This window comes from Crocodylus porosus, unplaced genomic scaffold, assembly GCF_001723895.1.
Source record: "Crocodylus porosus isolate Cpor-Errol unplaced genomic scaffold, CroPor_comp1, whole genome shotgun sequence".
NCBI classification, from domain to species: Eukaryota; Metazoa; Chordata; order Crocodylia; family Crocodylidae; genus Crocodylus; species Crocodylus porosus.
Genome location: NW_017728906.1, coordinates 85,780,940 through 85,798,683, shown reverse-complemented (window position 1 = coordinate 85,798,683; position 17,744 = coordinate 85,780,940). Strand labels below are relative to the sequence as shown.

General features: G+C 41.5%; 1 protein-coding gene across 9 annotated transcripts in view; it reads left to right on the top strand.

Moving 5' to 3' along the window:
* The window catches only part of CHST10 (carbohydrate sulfotransferase 10), a 27,909-nt gene extending 13,265 nt beyond the window's left edge, over nt 1-14,644 (top strand). For 7 of the 9 annotated variants that reach the window (XM_019529502.1, XM_019529504.1, XM_019529499.1 and 4 more), the window contains 4 exons: nt 922-1,019; nt 4,926-5,160; nt 8,514-8,619; nt 12,096-13,586. In XM_019529502.1, coding sequence (XP_019385047.1) covers nt 922-1,019; nt 4,926-5,160; nt 8,514-8,619; nt 12,096-12,645 — 989 coding nt within the window. In that variant the 3' untranslated portion in view covers nt 12,646-13,586. Of the gene's footprint in view, nt 1-921; nt 1,020-4,925; nt 5,161-8,513; nt 8,620-12,095; nt 13,587-13,634 lie in introns of those variants that run through there. The other 2 variants (XM_019529506.1, XM_019529505.1) reach the window with 2 other exon arrangements.
* Nucleotides 14,645-17,744: the final 3,100 nt, after the last annotated feature.

Here is a 17,744-nt window from a genome sequence, read left to right as displayed (position 1 = left end):
CCACATCCTTTTTGAATTGTGGTGCCCAAAACTGGACACAGTACTCCAGCTGCGGCCTCACCAAGACCGAGTACAAGGGGAGAATGACGTCCTTTGTATTCTCCATAAATATATAAGGTAAAGCTAGCAGTCAGTGTTGTCCTAGAATCTGGGCTATAGAAATACTATATGTGGGGTGCATCCTATTTTACACCCTTAATTTGGTCACAGATTTTCAGCTGCATTAAATTAGTTCAAAAAGGGGAATACCAACTAAATCTCTTTTCTTATGAGCCTAGTGACAAATGAGAAATTGATCTTACATCCTTAGGTAGTGGCAGTATGTGCTAGGGGAAGCTGTTCAGCAGACAAAAATGCCTTCATCAATTATGCTTTGGCTATGTTGAGTCTGTGAATTTATAGTAAGAAAACCGGTACACAAAAATGAGCACAACCTGATAAATTAATTTTTTATTTGGCCACATTTTTTTGAATTTACTTAACCAATAGGCTCAACAGCAGATTTTTTTTTATGGTCATTTGTCAACTGGACACAATTTAAATGTCATACATTACATTACTGACTCAAGCACATTTGAAATGACTGTGTGAATCTTTTGTATTGCATTTAGATTTATGCCATATGAAAGATTAATACTTCCATATACACTTTGGAAATGAAAGCCCGTGAAAATATAGGGTCATATTCATCTGTGATGGAATGTTGCTGAAGTTACACCAGGGGTGAACTTGACCCATGACCACCAATATCCTGGAAGCATATGTTCTTCAAAATATGAGAGAGATTTGGCTGTGTTTGTTTCAAGTACTTTTTGGAGTGAGTGCTCAGTTGTGTCTGATGCAAGAAGTGATACCAATGATTGACTGTAATGCAGAAGTAATTGTCTTTTCCTGTAGCTCTTATCTCTCATTCTTCTCTAGAATATGGTGCCAAGCAAGAACCATTAATGCTGACAGCTTTGACAAAAATGGAGAAGGTACAAGGACCAGAGGAGAAGCGTTTGCGTGAAGAATTCCAGGTACATGCTATTGAGATGTTTGGAAAAAATAGGGAAAATTCAGCTTTAATGAAAGAGTCCCTTACTTGAAGGCACAAGCAGTTGTGGCACAGGACATGCTTAATTGCCCTTTTATTTAGATAAGTAGAACTCCTAGAGTTACTAAGTTTTCATGGTTTATGCTTGTAATTTATGGTTATAAACTGCCCTGCCCCACCACTCCCACTAAGGTAACCTTATTTTCTAATGTTGATTCAGCTTAAAAATATGTTCCTATCTAAATGGAAACGTAGCATCACCTCTCCTTTTTAAAGATAGACTGGCCGAAGTAGTTGCTCTGTCTTTTGCATAGAGCTCTAGATTCTGCTGTCATACATATCCTAATCCTGAGCTGTCCTGTTGCAGTCGTTTTGCAGTCATTGTCCAGATCCTGAGGGCAAAATTTGGCTTTTGTAATCAAATGATATATCTTTCCACCTCTGGTTTCTTTCTTAGTCTTCTTGCTAAGTCTCTCCACTTTGATTTTTTCCCTTTGCTTTTTCCCACATTGCTGCCTTCATTTTCCATCCTTTTCCTAATTGTACTGTCTCTATGTTCAAGATTTTACTTAAGTAGAAAATAATTGCAAAAACGTTTAGTACAGGTTGAATTTTGTAGTGAACAATTTCGAGTGGTGGCAAAATGGACAAAACATGCCTGTCAGATTTGATAAATGTATAGGTTAAACTCGTGTCTTCAATGGAAATAGAATTTGAGGTTAGTTTTAGAGTGAAGGAATACATTTTTTCCCCCACTGTCCCAAATAAATCAGATTAGGCTTTACTTTTTTGCCTATACAAATTGAAATTGAAATAATTACCAAAATGCTCAAATCAAGAAAGCTTTGGTTTTTTGTACCTTGGTTTAAGGATGGAAACATTTTGACTGCATAGTGAGTATTCATAAACTCTGCTCTTGTATATCTGGGAAAGGGTGATGAGGTGTTTAGACCCAAAGTGGGTCTCCCTCATTATGTTCTAACAGTTTCAGGGGAGAGAAGAGGGGACTCCAGAGATGTCAGTAGCCAAGACATAGCCAACACTGTAACTAAATTGTGTTAATTGGACTTTGGCCTGCTGTTAAAATCCCCAGATCGGTAAGTTAGGTCTGGGGCAAAAGTAGAATCTCTCTCACATGTTTGGATTTCCTGAAATATTCAAAAAAGATGAGTTCAGTGGAGTCCCTAGAACTTTCCAACTTTATACTGTTTTTGTAGTAGAAAGGCAAAGGATAATGGGAAAGCAGTATTCCATTGAAAATGAGTTTGGGAAAATTCACACTTTGCAAACCCACCCTTCCTAATCAGTTCATTTGACTCATCTAGTTGAACTCCAATGTCTGGGACCAAAGATTAATTGATTGCACCCCAAACATATAAATTATTGTTTTAAATAGTAATATCCAGAGGGGTGACTGGCTTTGAAAAGGTTAGCTTAAAATGGGGAAAAATGAGTGGCCATGTATTTTTTGTCCCCTCCCTTTAATGAAATATCTGGTCTTTTCCCTCAATGAGAGAGATCTTGCAGATTGATTAGTAGGGAGGATTATTGATAAGAAAAGGGGAATTCCCTTCCCCAACCAATATTGAGGATATCAAGAAAGCCTCTTTTTATAAGTAAAGAACTCTTCCCTTCCTTTTTGAAATAAAGAGAGTCATGACAGTGCTGCCAGGGCCTGGCTTGAGAACAGAAAGTTGGAGGAATTTAAAAATGAGAACAAGGGGAAATCATGGAGCTTGAGGTGAAGGAGGGAGGTATGTAATGGACCAGCAGCCTGGGGAGAGGATGCTCACAGAAGAAAGATTGGAAGTGGAGTAACAAAATAAAAGTGCAGAAGGACAACTTAAGAATGTTTGGAGAAGGGATTAGAAGAGGACTTTTCAGACTTCCTGCAGGCCTTTAGTCATACCCCTCCAACAGACTGTAGATTTGTCACTAAAACCCCATCTACTTCATGTGAGATTTAGAGTATATGTCAGAGATGCCCTTCTTCAGAGGATCAAATAATAATTTAAGTTTAGATCTCACAGCACATGCTTGGCCTTAAGTCTGTGTTTCTGATAACTGTTTTTCTGAGCCATAATGCTTTAGCCTTAGAGCCTTTTGCTTATGGCAAAAAGGCCATAAGCTTTATTGACCTGCAAGGTTGGTAAGACAACTTTGTCTGCTGAACTTTTAAACCCAGACTGCTTATTTCAAGGTATTAATCTGTGAGCCTGATTTTTTTTTTAAAGCTATTTTCCTAAGCATTCCAGTATCTCTCTTTAACAGAATAAGAATGCTTTTTACCTATTTTTTGGAAAGCCAGTACCTTAAGTAAAACAAAGAACTGTGTAATCAATAATCATTTCCACCAGAAAGAATTTTGAGAGGTTTACCCTTATGTCTTTGTAAAGGAACAATAAAATCTTAGTCCCCCCCGCTTCCACTTTTTTCTTCTTCTCTTTTTTTGACTGAAAGATTTCTTTCTTTTAGGATCATCCTTCCTTACTCTGAATACTTCTAGTGCAGGCCTCTGCTTTCCCAAATAGTAGCCATGTGCAAGGACTTCTGCTCATAGTGTTCTAAGTGTACCAGTGAAACAGGTTCAAAATTTTGCAATTTTCAATTTGCTGCAGCTGGAAGAATTGGAAGCATTGGTGGAAGACATCATATTAGACTACACCTAGACAGAATGGTCTCTTGCCAACCAAAGGGTAGAATCTCCTTTTCCCTCCCCATCAATATTTAGTTTCTGCTGAATTTCTCCTGTCCTGTAGCCTGAAAATTGCCACTGGCAGTTCAGTAAATATATTCTTCAGGCTCTCAGAAAAGTGTGGTTTGTTCCGAACTACAGATCAGATAAGACCAAACCCTGTTACAGCAAGCCAAAAAGTGCAGTAGAGGAAGACTTGCAGTTCTAGATGGTCATTGGAAAAAGCACACCAGCACCAGTAGCAACACTGCTCAGCATTGATGAATCTAGGATTTTGAAAAAGGCGGTGGAGCTTGTGTTGCACATCATCCCATATAACATGAAACTTTTTTTTTCTCATTAACATTTTTCTCCAGTTATAGAGAAACTTGATGCTTTATTAATATGCTAAGGGGCTAGCACTATATTACTGAGTTTAAGATAAAAAGCAAAAAACAAATATAATTATTGGGATGTGCACTAATTTACTAGATTACACATACAGTTCAAAGAAACCACAATGAAATAGGCAAAAAGTAGTCAAAAGAGATCTCACTAGCCCTCTAGTCATTTTAGTTAAATGTACGTCTCTTATTCAGCTTCATAAAACAAAATTGAGCCTTCTTGAGCACCTTGACAGTACCTCCAGTACTTCACTTGCAGTCATTTCTACACCTGAGTTAATATTCTCACACTTGAGGTAAGGTTTTTAGCTAGAGTTAAAACAGTCTGCAGGGCTGTGAAATAGAAGAGAGACATTACTGGGAATGGCTAACAGAGCAAAATTGCAGAAGAAAGGATAGTTTGATTAGTGAAATATTGAGACTTAAAAAAAGATAGAGGATCATTAACAGATGTGGAATGGAGAGAGACTAACAGGAATTAGGGAGATTACAATGAACTGTGAAATCAATTGACTCTCTCAGCACTGCCTGAATAGAAAAAAAATAGGCAGCTGGTTTTAAATTTTGGGTGGGGCAGGAATCAAAGGTGAGGGGTGCAAGTGCACCACTTCACCACCTCCTAGATCCACCCCTGCTACTAAGAGATGGGCTGATGTGGCATCACTTCAGTAAATAGCCAATAATACTTCGCGGGGGAGTGTACTGAGGGCACGGGGGAAGGAAATTGACACAGCTAGACTGATTTCTTGTTCTTTACATTTTGATATAAACGCAAAACACTTGCTTTTCTTTTCTTTTTTTCAATAATAAGCCAACTGGAAAAGTGCGTTCTGGAAATCTGATGCACCAACCTCTGATCCATATGGAAAGACTTGAGCTTCTCCGGAATGTTTGCAGAGATGCAGCGCTGAGAAATCTCTCTCATACTACAGTTTCCAAGTTCATCTTGGACCGAATATTTGTGTGTGACAAGCACAAGATCTTGTTCTGTCAGACTCCAAAAGTGGGCAACACTCAATGGAAAAAAGTCTTAATTGTGTTAAATGGTACCTGTTCTATTCTTAATGGGCTTTTTTGCTCAGGGGGAAGGACAAAACTATGGGAAAATGGGAACACAAATGGGAAATCTTTGCATACTCCTACTAACTGTTACTTCATTCCAGTCGTTCATTTTTTGCAGTTCCTTTCAGTCCTTTTTGAATGTCCTCTTTAAAAATGTCTTTCTGCTAAAAAGAATATTGTTGTTTTGACTCCAAAGCAATTTGAGTCAATTTGAGGAATGACTTTTATAAATGTAGCAGGTTTGCTGTCAGGGCACTTCCTGATACACTTGTTTAAGATGCTGTTTACAAAGTGCTATAGTTCCCTAAGCCAAGGCATTTTTAAACTCTCTAGAATGGGAGAGTCCCTGTTCCCCCGAGCACTAGGAATAACGGCCACAAGTTGACTGAAAGTAGGTTCAGGCTAGACATTAGGAAGCAGTACTTCACAGTCAGGGCGACTAGGATCTGGAACCTACTAAATCCTAACCAAGGGAGGTGGTGCTCGCTCCTACCTTGGAGGTCTTTAAAGAGGCTAGATAATCACCTAGCCAGAGTCATTTGACCCCAGCATCCTTTCCTGCCATGGCAGGGGGTTGGACTTGATGATCTGCTCAGGTCCCTTCCGACCCTATCAACTATGAAACTGATTAACCTAACAATAAAAGGAATGCTCATAACTTCAGGTTTCTGGTCATAAATATTTATTTTTTCAATAATGCTATAAATTTCCAGGGCATGAGGCTGGAATTGTTATTTTGATTGCAGTTCTCCATTTTAAATGTGGCAGCTGCGCAGGTCTATAAAACTGAGATTTTAAGTGTATATTATTAATGAATCATGGCATGAGTTATCAGAGATCAATCAGGAAGTTGGGGATTATAGCCTGATTAGTGAAAATATATGGTAAAATGATTTAAAACAAGTCTAACAAGATTGCATTGTGATTTTTATTAAAATAACACAGCTTCATTAAATTATTTTAATAGCACAGGTGTTCACTCTTTCTCTATACAAAATAGCTTTCTACATGTGTGAAGTCTTCTGGTATGTGAGAAAAAATTATTTGCATCCTTTTGGCTTTATGCGAAGGTGTAACACATGCAAACCTGATTGAACACTTCAACTTGAACACAAGTATCAAAGGAAGGTGCATTCTCTGGCGTCACCTTTGTAACATTGCCATTGACATCCTTATGAAGAAAAAGTTCAAAGGAACACAACATGAGCATGAATTAAACCACAAGATGGTTTAATATACACAAGAGATTTTGCAAATGCCATCATTAAATAGTAAATGGGTATAATAATTTGGGGATAGCATAAAGAATATCCTGCAACTTGCAACTCAAGAATTAACTTGGAAAGCAAAGGTATATATGAGATAGTCTCAGTTACTTACACTGGCAGTACCCAGACAGTAGGGCTGTCTAGGAGAAATCACAAATTGGCAGTGTGGTAATTGCATTTGCCAGACTGTAAGTAAGGTTGTCATTGACAATTTACACCTTAATGACCAGTACCAGAACATTAATTTGGATGTAATTTCCATCTTAACATAAGGGGTTGAAAGCTGGAACCCCACAGAGAGTATAGATAGATGTCTAAATGATTGTGAAAGCCACAGCTTGGGGAAAATACTAGCTATTAAATAGAAGGAATTTATAACATATGCTAAGATTTTTCTCTGAGATTTTTGGTATCTCTTTGTCTCCAAAGTTATTTTGAAAGGAAGATGGAAGTCAGTGATGCACACAGGCTAAGAACGAAGCTGACACAACTGCCGTGGCAGATGCTCTATTGTGCAGCTAGAAGAACATATAAAAAGTGGCTTACCAAAGGAATCCTCTTCACTACTCGGAGAGTACTTAGTGAAAATGAAGGGCATGCAAAGAGCAGCTCTGGGTTGCTGGTGGTGGAGGAGTGTTATTCTTTCCCTAAGCAATTTGTAACAGCACTGGAGGGATTAGATACATTTATTGGAAAGCTTTTGTTTAGGCATGAATGACAGGACTGGGAATTGGAAACTTTTGCCTCCAGGTTACTCATATGAACTCATGACAGTTGGATAACTTGAAGTTATTATTTGAGTGCTGTGGCCAATGGTAAGATATGTGCAATCTTGCTCTGGTTCCCAATAGATGAGTGCCTGGTAGCAAATACCAGCACTTAGTTTGACACTGGTGAGCTCAGCTCTCAAATTGTGGATATTTATGATTCTTTATCCATAATGGAGTTTTATTCTCCAGCTCATATATAGGGATCCAGCTGGGAATGGGTAGAGAGGTTTCATTTTTTTTATGGCTGACTAGTCTTGCATCTTTTGCAAGCTCTAAATTCACACAAGTAAACCATCAAAAAATGTAATATAGTACAAGCCCAAAATAAGTAGGATCTAGGTTCTGTGAATTACTGTGTCATCTTCTAAACTAAGCTTTTTACTGAACCGTTTCTCATCCTTAGTAGCTCCAGTGGAGGGTGGAAGCACTAGGGTAGGAGAAGCACATAGAACTGCTTGGTTTGATGATTCTGTACTTGTTCCAGCATTGTAACCTATTACTACTGTTGGGCAAACTTACTATGTAAGTAAAGGCAATGAGGGCAATGATGCCAGGCACCTGTACCATTTTTAGTTACTCATAGCCTTATCAACAGACAGAGTTCCTTTTGATTTCCCTAGTGCTCTGTATGAATATATCACTTTGCAGAGCAGAGTATGTAACCACATGGGGGAGAACTTAGTTGCTGATAAAGTCCTGGCGATGCTTCCTTATGATTGTATTATTAAAATCTGTGGATGTTGAATGATATGAATTTGTTTTAATTTTCATTTTAGTGTATAGGTGTTCTTAAAACGGGGCAGGAGGGAGAGGAGACAGCTAAGATACTGACAGCGAAGTGTTTAATGTTCTTGCAGTTCAACTAGAAGTTTACAGCATTTGGTTTTGTTTCCAACAAAAAATGAGAGGAAAAAATAACCCTTTTTCTGTTCCTCAGAGCTAATCTTCAAAGCCTTTCCAATTGCATTTCCTGGAGAGTTGTGCAAAGGGGGAGGAGGGCTTGGTTTTTATTACAGAAACAACCTGTTCACCACACATTATTGAGAGGCTTGAACTGATTTGGCTACAGTTGTAGTCATCGCATAACGAATCTCTGAAAGAAGTATTCTGTTAAGTGTTAACAGCTGTTAGCATTGTGGTCAGAATCTCCTGTTCTTTAACTACTGTAAATCCAGTAACCATAGATACAAGCAACACAGAGAGGGCGAAAATCCACCACTGAAAGACATGTTCTTTTGTTCCTTTCCTTTCCTTTCCTTTCCTTTCCTGTAACTTATTCTATCTGTCTGATTTATCTAGGAGCATTTTCTTCCATAGAAGAGATTCCAGAGAACATTGTGCATGACCACGAGAAGAATGGCCTACCACGCTTATCTTCTTTCAGTGACTCTGAAATACAGAAAAGGTGAGAGGTGATTTCTTAGAAAAGTTGGTGAATTTCCAAACCAGAAGGGGACATAATGAAACTGCACACTTCAAATTCAGACCTTGAACCAAGGAGGCTTTTACTTCTCTTATACCCTTTGTTCATCAGTGTACTTGCATTGGCTATGTGAATTCTGATGTTACCATCCCATGCCCATTTCCAAAGGGTAATTCCAGTGTGTAATTCAAAAGGGTAATTCCATATAGATCTATTTATAATGGTGGTCTCCAGTCTTTTGGTGTAGGAGATCACTTTTTGAATTAAAAAGCAACCCAAGATCTACTGTGCGCTGCCTCCTCTACCCCACCCGTGTGTCACTCATTGGGGAGGGGAAAGAAGGGGAGGGGGGAGGCAGATCCAGGCAGAGGGAGAAAAAATTATTTGGGGGGCACGCCTCCCCCAGCAGGTAAGTCTGGGGGAGGAGAAAGGGCTGTGGAGGGGCGGGACGGATTGGGGCCCCAGCAGTGAGGGAGGGAGCAGGGGCTGGGCAGGGTGGGGCCCTGGCTGGGCACGTTGGTGGGACAAGTGGAGGCCCAGGGGTATGTGGCCCCCCCCCCCAGACCTCTGTTTGTTCCCCACTATCCCCGGTCCCTGCTCCTGCCTGTGCTCTGCCCTCTCCTTCACTGTTGGGGCCTCAGTCTGTCCCCCCCACCATGGTAGTGAGTAAGGGAGTGGGGCAGGGCAGGCCGTGCACAGCCGGGGTAGGGTGCAGGACAGAGCTGCGAGCAGCTCGTCTGGGGAGCGCATGCAACCCAGGAGGGCATGGGGGGGGTGTGCCCCCATATCTGCATGCAGGGCAGGGCAGGGTGTATTGGGGCTGGGGCGGTGCTGGGCTCTTCCCAGTGAGGGTGTTTGGCCACACTGAACTCAGACTGGGCAGCGGAGGCAGAGCTGGGAGTGGGGCTATGGGGGGAGGAGGGGCTGCAGGCACATAAAAATTCACCATAGCCCCCCCCAACCCCTTCCCAGGACTGCTGCCGCTGCTCATACTGAGCGCAGCCGGGGCCGGGCCCCGCCGGGAAGAGCATAGCATGGTGTCCTAGCCCACAGCGGCAGCCTACTTGTCCCCTCTCCTCCCCCCTCAGGGGGATGAGAAGTTTGCACTGAGTTCTTTCCGATGAGGGTGTTTGGTCATGCGCTCAGGGCAGGTGGTGACAGTGCTGGGAGAGGGTTGGAGGGCTACAACAAATTTTTGGGTGCCTGCAGCCCCTCCCCTGCCCCATAGCTCCGCTCCCAGCACTGTTGCTGCCTGGCCTGAGCATAGCATGGCCCAACACCCTTGCCAGGAAGAGCCCAGCCCCAGCTCGCAGCTGCAGCTTACCCTCCCCTGTGTGCACATCCGGGGGCAAATGCCCCCACTGGATTAGCTGCTTGCACCTCCATCCTGCTCCCACCCTGTCTGTGCAGGGTTTGTCCCATACCCTCACTCACCACTGCTGCAGCCAACTGCACTGCCCCACATCTCAGGGGGGTATGTGCCTCCCCATCTTTGTGTGGAGGTGGCTGCTATTGCAGGCTGGACTTTGCACCCCGAGCTGCACTGCAGCTGGTCCAGGAGTGGCTGTTTGCCATATGTGTCTTGCCACTGGGCTGAGCCACACCTGCATGTAGCCAGCCCTAGCAGGGCTCGAGGTGCACCTCTGCCCCATGTGGAGATGGGGGGAGGGGCACATGCTTCCAGGGCCTCTGCTGGGGTGCATCTAGCAGTGGGAGGCCCCCCCACTCATGGATGAGCCCCTGGGCTCCAATCCTCCCACCACCTGGCTGGGCTGGGGTCCCACTCGCCTTCCTCTGCTCCTGGCTGGGTCACACCGTCAGCCCCTCACTGACCTTTCTCTGGCCCCCACTCCTTCCCTCCCCCATAGACTGACCAGCTGGGCTGGGGGAGGGGTATGTGCTCATGCGCATGTCCAGCCCCAACCCCCCAGCCCAGGATCGACCAAAAGAGCCTCCCTAGTTGACTGGTCAATCATGATCAACTGGTTGGGGACCACTGATTTAGGATATCTGTTTATTACTTAAGACCACACATCTTCAGGTTATTTTTGACAAGCAGTAGACAAATTACCCAGAAGAGCTTACCATCTAAGGGTACGTAAGATTCTACCACCTTTACTCATGTTGATACCACAAAAATCAGGGCTGGGGAAGGAAGAGAGCAAGAAGCAAAATGTTTGTGGACACTTGGGAAGATATTTTTATGTGGATGGCTTAAAAAGTTTGTTGTTATATCCAAGGCCATAGCTTTTACAAGCCACTTTGAAGAGCAGGTTTTAGGTAAGGATAGCTCCTTAAGAGAGAGGTGACCCCAAATCTGGGAGCTGGTCCAAAGTCCATTAAAATTGTTGGAATAAATCCCAGTGTTTACAGTGGACTTTGAATTAGGGCTCTGGAAGAATCCTCTCCTCATACTTGGTCCTTGTAAAATCTCCCTTAGAAACTACTTTTACATTCCTAAGGTTGGAGATTCAACTGTTCTGTCTCCAGTGAGCAACCCTGCTTAATACCTGACTATTCACTTGGAGGTGAGTGTTCTGAAGGTGAATTCCTGCAAAGTTTGGGTTGTTGCCTTTCAGACAATCACAGAGATTGGCTCAAGACCCAAAGCTAAGATTTGGTTAGCAGTCTTGTACCAAACTGACAAAAGATTTTAGTAGGGGAGCAGAGGATGGTGTGCATCTGGTTTGTGCTCCTGTCTAATCCTACTTTGTTAGTTTAGGCAATTGAAGGCCTGATCCATTGTGCAGTAAAGTTGATGAGAGTCCTTTCATTGACTTCAGTGGGTATTGGATTGAGAGGTTACCCATGTAGGGGGAAATACTGTCTCCACTTGCATGCATTTTGCCTCTCTTTGTTTACAGTAAATTAAAAACTAATTCTTTACTGATGTCAAAACTAACTGCGAAAAAGTTATAGTTCTGAGTATCATCATGTCCTGTCAGGTATGAAAGTTGTTTTTCTAAGCTATGATGAAGAAATGTATTTCAAAATTTTAAATAAAAAGTAAAAATTGTATTTTATATAGCAGTAATTTGTCTGGCCAGCTGGCAGTGAGAGCTCAGCTCTTCTGTATGTTCCACTGTGCTTGTCCCAGCCGTTGTGGATCACTTTCTGTATTTTTGTTCTTATTTGCACCTGCATTTAGAAGTTCAGAGCTGTTCACTGTTCATGGGATTCAGCCCTCTTTTGTCAGTGAGGAAGATTCAGTTAATCCTTAAATTATAGAAACAAAACTAAACCTTCCTTGTTTTTACATGTTTCAATTCTTTGTACTCATTAAAGTAAGTAAAACATTTTAAGCCTTGCTCATTGTAATAACTGCAAGTAATGAAAAGTGCGTCTTAAGAACCATGTTGTTACAGAAGTCATCATGTTTCATCTAAGTTTTATAGCTCTTCAGTAACTTGTTCACTTCTTCCATCTTTTTAATCCGTGTTATTCCTTTTTTCCTTTAGATTGAATTTATACTTCAAGTTTTTTATTGTAAGAGATCCATTTGAGAGACTTATTTCTGCATTTAAGGACAAGTTTGTCCACAATCCTCGATTTGAACCCTGGTACAGGCATGAAATTGCTCCTGGTATTATCCGGAAATATAGGAAGAATCGCACAGAGACCAGGGGGCTGCAGTTTGAGGACTTTGTGCGTTATTTGGGTGATCCTAATCACCGATGGCTAGATATTCAGTTTGGGGATCACATCATTCATTGGGTAACGTATGTGGAACTTTGTGCTCCATGTGAAATATTGTACACTGTGATTGGACATCATGAAACTCTAGAGGATGATGCTCCATATATCTTGAAAGCAGCAGGAATAGACCATCTGGTATCCTATCCCACGATTCCACCAGGCATAACAAAATACAACAAAACAAAAGTAGAGCGCTATTTCTCAGGAATTAGCAAGCGAGATATAAAACGCCTATATGCCCGTTTTGAAGGAGACTTTAAACTATTTGGATATCGAGAGCCAGATTTCTTGCTAAACCGACACCTAGATTAAGCTGGGAAGAAGTATCTATTAAATTAGACTATGGCATATGCACATCAGCTGCCACACTGGCTGACCTGAAACTGACCATTATTTTCTATCTTTTTGACTTTGCTCCATTTTTGGCGGAATATTTGTGGACAATTAGGATTCCTACTTGTTATTTACTGACCATATTTTCAGCATACAACATTGCAGTCTGTTTAGAATGAATCTATGTTGTCTAAGATATAAAATGCCACCTAACCCTTCTTTCTTCAGGGAGAAAGAGGAGGGACCAGTAGGTTGTAAAAGAAAATAAAATAGAATGCAACTGGAAAATGTTGTAAAGAAGGCAGTTCACTGGAGGTTAACTTTAGGCTCACCTTATGAAATTTATGTAGTGTTGATACTTACTATTTACCAGACAGAATTGTGGAGTCTCCCACAAGCTATGAAAACTAGAGGCCAGTATAGGACCAATAATAAATGTGCTAAAGACAAACAAAAGATGTCCAGATTCTATTATGTGACTATTGTAAAGGTTGTGCTGATCTAATCTCATTTTTGGTTTTGTGTTTTTGCCACACTGAAAAATTATTCCAACTTAACAGAATTTTTAGTTCTATCCAGGAAGGGCTGATTTCAGAGGTCTTTTGTCTTTATTTTTGTGTCCATAGTGTTACCTGTCCTTATACTGGTTTATCACGCCTCATAGTTGTTATACTTTTGTTTTAGTTGTTGACATCCAAGTTTGTAAGATGTCCAAAAACTTCAGATACAAATGGAGCATAGTTTCCAAGAAGAAATATAGGACTGCTGGGGAAGTAAGTTAAAATAAAGCTAGATGTATTTGCAAGAGCAATATAAAAGCCAAGACCTGCTCTTTAAATACTGTGCATTTTAACTTGCTTTATTTTCTAACTGTATGAGCTGCTAAGCTTATTTAATAAAGTTGTGATAAGAAGAAAGCATGTAAGAGTTGCCATAATAAATTGGACTAATGCTCCATCCCATTCCAGTACCCTGCCTTTCAGCAGTGATCAGTATCTGGTGCTTCAGATGAAAGGGAAATCTCCTTCTCAAAATGCTCTTCCCCAGCCCTAAAGAGGGAGGATTTGCTCTTGATGCTTCCAGGTAATTGTTGGCTGCAGTTTTCTAAAACAAGTGTCCAAACTTTGTGTCCCTTTTAGGTAACTGAGCAACTTGCCATGTATTCAAGAATTGCACTTAGTTTTAAAGTTGAGACTAAATGAACATAACCATAACATTTACCTGCCTGTGTATTGTTCCTGTTTGATTAAGAGAAATCTTTATATTCACCAGCAATGAAAACCTGCAGTTGATCAGCTTAACTCTTGCAGTTAATGGGAGAAGAAAGCCAAAGCGACATTTGAAGATTCAGTGATCATGTTTTGGTTCTTGAGCTGCACTTGAGACACTGCAGATCTAAAGGATGGATTTTGAATATTGGTATTATACTGATATCCAGAAACATATAATGATGGTCAGTGTGGAGTGAGACTTCTTATGTCTAGCCCTTTTTGTATTTTTGATAGCTGCCTGTGGTGAAACCAAGGAAGCATCTTGTATTTATAAACTTAGCAAAAAAAAGAATATCCGTGCCAAAATTGACATGTGCTGCTGTCCACAAAAAAGAAAACCCTGTAGTAGCTGAAGCATCTTGACAGGGTGCATAATGTACAGAAGAATCATTTACTGTCCATTGTTAACAAGAGAACAGTTCAGGGCGGCAAAGCTTGAAGGGCCCTTGTGTTTTTTGGAAAAAAGCAGCAGTTATTATGTCCTAGATTTGTTAGTTCTTCACTGATAATTAAAGGATATTAATAGCTCAATTACTATTTATATGATGTTTTAGCAAAGTGTATTGCTAAATGCATTTCAGAACTAATGAGCTGATTGATTACCTCTGCTGAACAAAACTGTAACAGTTTGAATAATGTATAGAATATTAAGGCCTTAAAGCTTAGTCTTAATAAATAAGTACAATTTCTGTGTCTCCAGCTAAAGATACTGATCACACAGAATATTAAAGTGTCTGTGTTTTTATTCTTTTTACTGATTCATTAATGTATTGAGTACTTGAAGTCAGTCGGATGGAAGGTGAAGAGACTTAAGTAATGTTACTGTTTTATCACCAGCTTTCTCTGTCTCATTTTTTTTCCCATTTCATAATACTATGCATAGGGTCTTTTGATTATTGATAAACTAATGCTTACAGAGTACTTCTAGAAATATGATACAGTTGTAGGCCAGCCAAAGAACATACCAAATTGTAAACTACCAAGGGGAGAATGAAGAGAAGCAAAGTGAGGATGTAGAAGAAAAGAGTCTATCACAATTAAAGAACTCTTACATATAGGGGATTGAGTATGAAAGGGCAGGTCATATCGCTCATCAAAGGTAGAGGAGAGAATGAAAAGAATTGTGGACCAATGTCTGTAAAAAAACAAAAAGGAAGGTGACTAGAAGGTGTCAGACCTCAAATGCAGGGAAATAAAGGGCATTAGCAGGAAAGGAGCCATGCTTTTATAGTCAGTGACTTGTACATTGACAATTCTTTATCTTGTACTTTTTCCCTGATAGAAATCCTTCCTCCTTTCAAGCACAAAGGAGGCCAGTTGGAGCATTTCTTGTATATTAACATGCTGGTTGTTATAATTTCTGTAGTTAATTAGCAAAAACAGAAGAAAGTTGCAGAGGATGCATGCAGAATCCAAGGGACAAGTTGTAACTCCTAGTTCAGCATCTTTAGAAATGTATTGAAATGCCACACGTACTCAAATCCAACATGAAGGGTTTTTTTCCCCATTCAAATGGGAGGGGGAGAAACTCTAGGATTTGAGTACCAACTGAGGCAGGTGCTGCTCCAACTGGTCCCAACCCAGGGTAAGATGACATGGAGTGGGGTGGGGCATGGCGGGGACATCGTGCAGTGGCAGGAGAGCTGTTCTGGGGCAAGTGAGCCAGAGCCACTGTGCGCTCTATGATCTGGGCCAGAGCTGGAGCCAGAATCAGAGCTGCTTCACATGGTAAGATGCAGGGAGGAAGAGGGGAAAGCAAGTGGCCAAAGCAGGCACTAGAGGCAGACACTTGGGTTACAGGCAGCAGGGGGGCAGACTCGCAGGGGAGTCCAGGGGCAGGGGACAGCCTGCTTATTCTGCTACTGCCCCAACTTTCCCCCCTGCTGCTACTTTCCCTGCTGCAGCAGTAAGGGGTAGCAAATTTAAGATGATCCCCCAATAATTGCAATCTGTACGTGGAAAATTATATGGAAGGAAAGACTATGTAATCATGATCCCAGGTTCCTCCTGTGCTGACTAGCAAGCTGCAACTGGAAGTCCCATCAGCTGATCTGGGCTCTCAGCTGCAGGGATGCACCATCAGCTGATCGAGACTCCTAGTTCTGGGAGCACATGGTGCACCCCTGTAGCTGGGAGCCCCAACGGTTGATTGATCCCAGCCTTGAGAATGCATGGAGACTGAGAGCCCGGATCAGCTGAGGGGCCCCCAGCTATGGGGGCCACCCCTTCTCTACTCCCCCAAGGGCTGCCTGGCCACATGTTCAATTAATGGCATGATAGGAACCAGCAACACAGTTACTACATGTTTTTGTGTAATAACTGTGGTTTATTCCTCATTTTATCATACTATTAACTGCATTAGTGTGTGGCTGGGTAACGACATGATTAACTGGTTAATCATGTCTTAAGTGTAACCTGTGCCAGGGGCCTAAAGCACTTGAATAACTTCCTCATACACTGTCCTCATAGGATAGGTCACCTTGATTTTTTTCTTATGGCTTATGACTGACAAGATGGAAAAAAACAAAGAAGTTCTAATGGAAAATTTCCTTCCAGCAAATGTTGTTTGCCATTGTATCTCTGCTGCCAGAATGGTGATAGACTTACCCTTCTGAATTAGCGGTTAAGTCTACAGTGGCACTTCACAGAGCGCTGTGTAAGCCTCTCCACTCTCATGCAGAAGCTAGTTCATCTCATTCAGAAGCTTTCCACTGGCTCTGGTTCTGCCTTGCATACAACTTCATCTGGGTCTCTTTAATGTAACTTTAGTGTGTTGCTTTCCCTTAGTCATCTGTTGCAATTGCCTGAGGTGCCATGGGCCCATTGCCACCAGAACAGATGTACAGCTCTGAATGTATTATTGCTTTGTAACAGAAGTGGCCACAGAAGACCAGCAGCCATAGGCGTCTAGCTAAGCAGCTGATGGCAGCAGGCTGATACAACGCAAAGTACCTCCAGCAGCTGACAAACATGCTGCTGCTCAACACTGAGGTGCACTCAATCATCATTTCCCCTCGCTCTTGGCAAAGGCAGTAAGAGTGGAAAAAAAAAAATGTATTTGCCTGAAGTCAAAACAAGCGAGGATGCTGACAAAAATTCTAGCCAATTAATGTCTTCTAGTAAGGCAATGTTGAAGAAAGCAACTGATAATTGCCTTAAAACTCATATTTCGTTCAAGACAACTGCAAGTTAAAGACTTAACGTGCTTTACCATTCCTTCCTGTAGAGCCATGTGTATATCTAATCTGTAGTTTTAATTTGTTTCTCACTTCTTTCGCCCACCCTGGCACTATTAGATAGCACGCGGTAGTAAACATACCTCTCGTCCCCTCCAAAGAGTTGGGAAATGACTACATAGTCATTTTTCATGTGGCGGGGCTGTGTTTGGTTAGATTTTTTTTGCTTTTATAGCATGATCACTTCAATGTTCAGAGCACTGAATGCAGAAAAAGAATTGTTCTGGATTACAAATTATTTACTATGGTGTTGCAGTCTTGACAATGCTAAAGTTACTGCTTTTAGATATTTCTTCCAGCCTTTAGTTTTATGAATCTTCCCTACTGAATAATTACTGGGTTATTCTAAGTTTAGCTCTTCTTCCCTAAAAAAGAATTATTAAAATCACACACAACCTGTTGGCAGGGTAGACCTACAATTGGAGCAATGTGAAGCTCCTGAAATGACAGTAAGGGCAAGAAAGGCTGGGTTGATTCAAATGGCCACCACCTCTGCAGTTCCCTGGGGATCTCTCTGGTCTGCTCCATTAGGATGGGAGATAGGCATTAATTTGCAGTGGGAGCTCAGAAC